General features: G+C 48.7%; 1 protein-coding gene across 2 annotated transcripts in view; it reads right to left on the bottom strand.

Moving 5' to 3' along the window:
• EDRF1 (erythroid differentiation regulatory factor 1) overlaps window positions 1-5415 on the bottom strand; it is a 47619-nt gene that overhangs the window by 33194 nt on the left and 9010 nt on the right. The window contains exons 7-11 of one of the 2 annotated variants that reach the window (XM_006867430.1): window positions 3832-3933; window positions 3501-3622; window positions 2636-2747; window positions 606-753; window positions 422-530 (exon numbers count right to left, since the gene is read on the bottom strand). In XM_006867430.1, coding sequence (XP_006867492.1) covers window positions 422-530; window positions 606-753; window positions 2636-2747; window positions 3501-3622; window positions 3832-3933 — 593 coding nt within the window. The remainder of the gene's footprint in view (window positions 1-421; window positions 531-605; window positions 754-2635; window positions 2748-3500; window positions 3623-3831; window positions 3934-5415) is intronic. The other variant, XM_006867431.1, reaches the window with a different exon arrangement.

Below are 5415 nucleotides of genomic sequence, written 5' to 3'. Positions count from 1 at the left end.
GCTTTACTTCCCGGCCACCCTGAAACAACGTCAATGCCAGCTTTACTTCCCGGCCACCCTGAAACAACGTCAATGCCAGCTTTACTTCCCGGCCATCTTTCTCACCATGCCTCACATCTAGTGAAGTTCTCTTCCAAAAGCCCAACAGCTCTTAGAAACAACTGAGTCCATCTCACCCCCAGAGCTCACTCTGCTCACAGGCAGGCAGAGTTAACAGCTGCTTTCATTCAAATACGAGGGGGCTTCACAAAGTTGGAGGAAAAACTCCAGGACCTCTAAGGTCCGTCTGTCTGTGAACTTTCTGAAGGCCCCTCATTATGTCAACATCTATTTTTAAACTACGGAAACCCCAAACATCTGTAACGTCTGACTGGGGGGCGCGGCGGCGAGTTGCTGCTCCCCCCAGCCCCCGAGCACTCACTTGTACAGGAGGATAGCCACGGGCATGGTGAACGGGTTCTGGTACTTGTCTTCAGTCTCCTCACACAGAGTCGTGAGGTCATACAGCTTCACTACGTCACTGCCACTTGCTGAAAAGAAAAACCCATCTCACTCAGCAGTCGTCACCCATGTGAACTCCTTAGTCCACTCAAGAGCTCGCTGACCTTTAAACAGCCAATAGGTGTGCCCTTCTTTGGTACAGTTGGATTTCAGAAATGATAGGATGTTCTGTGCAATGTCCTTTATGACTTTAGTTGAGAAATTTGAGTTTTCCAAATTGGGAATCTCTTCTGTCTTTATCATTTCGTACTTCTGTAAAACATAGAGGGATGGGAGTTGAAGAGGAAACCCAGGCAGCAGCCTTATTGGGCAGCTGGCCGTGGCCTCCCCACACACTCGTCTCCTGACTGCACTGTACATGGGGATTTGATCCTCCTAGATCCTCGGGTGATGAGATCTAACAGCCGCCAGGCAGGTGAGGCCTCCGGGAACTTCTCTAAGGGCTGCAATTTCTACAGGCTCACTGGACATGTTAATACTTCCTGCAAACTGAACTCGCAATGAAAATAAATACATTCTCTTCCCTGTTGGTACACCAGTTCACATCCTGTTATTCTAGTCCCTGAGTCTCCGAGTCCTGGGGTTCACTTTGACTTCTCCTAGCTCTATCCCCGCCCCCACCACGAAATGGTCTTAATACTTGTTGGCCTTGTGAGGCGCTGTTGACTCGGTTCTGACTCATAGGGTTTCTGAGGCTGCACATCTTTGCAGTAGCAGAGAGCCTCAGCTTTCTCTCACAGAGCAGTTGATGGGCTTGAACCACCGACTTTGTGGTTCACAGTCCAGCGCTTATTCTACATAGCCACTTGGCTCTCCTCGGTCTTATACTGAGCGGTGCCATTTTTAGGATGAATCAGAATTACTTACAAGCCTTTCCAAACAGACCCTGCTGTCCCCAGAGGGCTAAAGACCTAAGCAGCTGGTATTTTTCAGAGTCATGTGTGACTCCGACACACATGACCAGCTCAGAATCCTGTGGGGTGGAGCTCGATGACCTCAGACACAAACTCATATACAGGTAGCATCCTTTGCGAGCAACAAGGCCCGGAGCAACTCATGTGGGCTCCCAGGTCCTGGGTTTTCATCTCTACAGAAAGCAGGTGAATGCTCGAGACCACTGAGGGGAGCACGAGGTAAAGCACTTACAAGCAGAGCGTCTGCAACAGAGCCGGCCCTCTGCGTGCTAGGAGCCAGCACCACTGCCAAGTCTCACGTCTCCAAATGCCCCCCGTCCCCCTCTCACTACAACTAAACCCAGCCCCAAGCCCCTGGTTCCGCATTCAACATTAGTCCCAACTATTGTCTTACATGAACCCCAGGTTCCAGCAAAATGGACTCAACCCCACCATTTTCCATTCATTCATGTACACAAGTCTTTATAAAAAACACACCAGTTCATCATGTAGAGGCTGGAGTCTTGGTGTGGGTTAATGCGCTGGATGGCAAGGTTGGTTTGCACTGCAAAGTCCAGCTACTCCCCACAAACCTTATACAGGGTTGTTATGGGTAGGAACTGACTCAACGGCACTTAACAACAACAACACTCAAAGGTGAGTTAAAAACGTCCCTTTTCCCATGTGACCTTTCATATCAAAACAGATGGGACACGGGGGCTCCTGAGTGCACGCTACAACATTATTGCTTCCCTAACTTCTCCTTTCCTTTCGCATTTTGATTTTCTAACACTGAATCTCTGAGTAATGACAAAATCTTATTCTTTTTAACTCCAGCATTCATTACGGGGACCTGGTGTCTTGCACTACCTGCTCATTAAGTAAACGGTCATCGACCTTACGCGATTTTCTCAGCAGTGTTTCCCCTACACTAGAATTGGGTAGTATTTGCAATACCGTCGCAGTATCAGCATTTCAGCAATAACCACGGGCATCTGACATTAAAGACTAGAACCCACAAAAGTAGGTTTTAGCATATTTTGACCTTCTCACTAGTTACCTGTGAAGTGATAGTCTGAATTCTGACATCATCAACAGAAAAGTACAGTAACTGAGAGTTCAGCTCGATTCTGTCAACCACACACCTGTCTTTCAGGGCCTTCAATGCTTTGGTGAGGGACCGGCTGCCTGCTCCCCTACACACTGAGGATGTGGTCAGGAACAGGCACGCCGTATCTTACCTGCACAATTCCATTTACATGGAAACACATCACAAGCTCTGGCACATTGCAGATCAAGTTGTCCAACCAATAGTCAATTCCAGTTAGCACATTAATGGGTTTGTTGTTATCCCTAGAAAGATACATTTCCAGTGTCACTCAGTTTAACTATGATGGTTCATAGTCAGTCACCTGAGACTTTCCTCCCTCCCACATAACTATTTCACTGTCTTCCCCAGATGGAAAATGCCAAGCATGTGTCCTGGTGATTTATAGGCAGCTAGCTCAGTGGCTAGAAGCTCTGGTAGCTTAGTGGTTACGAGTCAGGCTGCTCACCTCACAAACAGCAGTTCGAAACTACCAGCCGTTCTGTGGGAGATAGATGAGGCTTTCTGCTCCAGTAAAGATTTACAGCCTCAGAAACCCTGTACTGGGTGGCTATAGTTGGAGCCGACTCATGGCCCACCACCAGCTCGGGTTGGGTGATACATTCGGGGTTTTCAGGAAGCTCGGTTTACATTTCTGACTGGGCATCCCTGAGGATTCAGGCTGATGAGATGACATCACAGACAGGTGGCGGGGAGGGTACTGTGTCACCAGTCACTAAGGACGGAGCTGAGAAACCACTTTCTGAAGTAACTAAAGAATTGTAGGGTAGCCATACAAGCTGCTGATTCAGACTTCATAACAAGCCAGGCCTTTTCATTAAGAGCCCACTCAGGTTTTCAGCATTCCTTGAAAGTGGGGGGAGTGGAGAAGAGCTAGAAAAGGTACATTTCCAGTGTCACAGAGGTAGAGGAGGTGCAACCAGGAAAGCAGATGGACGCTGAGTCTACAGGGTGAGCATCAACCACTAGGATCACGGAAGGATACAATTAGGCCTCACCTGAGACGTAAGCTGACGGCTGGGTACCTGCCTCCTCCGAAGATAGGCATGTTGGAGCCGACCAGCATGTGTATATCTTCGAATGTCCACAAAATGTTCCGAACAAAATCGTTTTTAAGACCCTTTGGTTTAAAAGAAAATAGGAAATAGCAATCAACAGAAGAGTCACACGTTCCCACCCCTTGATCCTCAGAAAGCTAGAGAGAGGCAGAGACAAAGGGAAGGGAAAAAGGAGATTCCAGTTGCAGAACGGGATGGTCACATGAGCAAGTGCTTGAGAGAGGAAGCAGAGTGGGGTGCGTGCCCCCGCCAGGGGCTGTAGGACGCATACCTGACTGCTCTCCCCGTCACTGAACAACGTAGTCAGGTTTTGTTCACTGGGGGCTGAGGCCACATGCCCCACTATGTATGAGGGCTCAAAAGGCTCACTGTCCTGTGAAAAGTGCAAGGACACAGGTGAGTCTGCTGCCGGCGTTGCCGGAAACGAGCCTGAAGCAGACCCCTCAGACTGGCCTTGTAGATTCGCCCAAATGCAAATCATTAACTCTCATCACAGGCTAGTGTAAGTACTTCATCGTTGAAGGATCACAGAAGGCAGGATGTGCTAATCGCTTGTAGAGTTCTTCATACACTAAAGACCAAGGCTTTGCAGTTCTCTTTTAGCACCCACCCCACCTTTACTGAATTTCACTGTTCCTAAGACACCCCAGTGCTGTTAGAGAGTCCTCTTTTAATCATCTCAAGTTGAGCATTTCCTACGTCATGTCTCACGTGGAGACACCAGCGCCTGCGATACTCTAGGAAAACTTTGCCGAGTCAGGTTTGAAGAGCGCTGCCACCGGAGTCCCTGTGGAGAATACCAATGCTTCTGAGCATGAAGAATGTCTCAAAGCGGTTCTGCACTAGCAAAGCTGACTTTACCTCGGTATCCTCAGTATCTCCTTGGCTTATTTCATCTCCGACCACTCTGTTCTCAAGACAGTCTGTGGGATGCATATTAGCAGGCTGCCAGCAGGTAGATTACTGTTCAATTGTCCGAGCTCTTAGAACTGCCCATAAGTGATATCCCCATCTCGAAGGTGGCCAAAAGGCAACATGACTGTAATCCTCTAATGCCAATGTCCTCGCAGACTCAACACGGGCGAGCACCTGTGTTGCCTATCCCACGTGTACATCAGTATGATGATCACCTGCCAGTCCAGGAAGACACCAACACACCTCAGCTGTGCTGGTCTCCTCGGTGAGAACGTCAAATAAGAAAGCTGCAGACATTTTTTAAACTACTGTTTTACACAGACAAGTTCTCAAATTGCATGTGCCGGGGGGGAGGGGGAGTGCTTTTTGCTAGAGTTAGAGCTCTAGGTTTCAAAACCAGTTTCCAGGTTCTCAGTAACGGTATGGGTTCAAGGCCCGTACCATAGGTACCCGAGTTCTGGTGTGACACTGTGGGCTAATGCACTGGATTGCAAAGTTGTCTGAACCGTTAAGTCAGCGTTTCAAGCTCACCAGCAGCTTCTCAGAAACCCTATACAGGGTCACTATGGGTCGGAACCGACTCAACAGCACTTCACATCAACCACCACCACAGATACCTACCTAACTTGATTTCCAGGCCTCTAACTAGCAGTTTAGTTTAGTGCCGGGAACAAAAATTCATGAGGTGATAGTATGCCAAGAAAAGGGACTCCACTTTGAAATGGGCAGTTTTTAAAAGCAGCACATCCCATAAAAGATTCTGACATCAGGCGAGCTCTGCTTAGGCTCATGTCACCGCCAAGACAATCTGACCGAACAGAAGGACCTCTTACATATGACAGGAGCACTTAGAGGGTAGACTGCAGGGAGAGGCTCCCCTAACCTCAGATGGAGCAGAGGGAGAGCGAGCAGGACTGCAGGGAGAGGCTCCCCTAACCTC

Source organism: Chrysochloris asiatica, unplaced genomic scaffold (genome assembly GCF_000296735.1).
Source record: "Chrysochloris asiatica unplaced genomic scaffold, ChrAsi1.0 scaffold00105, whole genome shotgun sequence".
Lineage (NCBI taxonomy): Eukaryota > Metazoa > Chordata > Mammalia > Afrosoricida > Chrysochloridae > Chrysochloris > Chrysochloris asiatica.
Note: the sequence above shows the minus strand (reverse complement) of the source record. Positions and strands in the feature narration are given on the sequence as shown.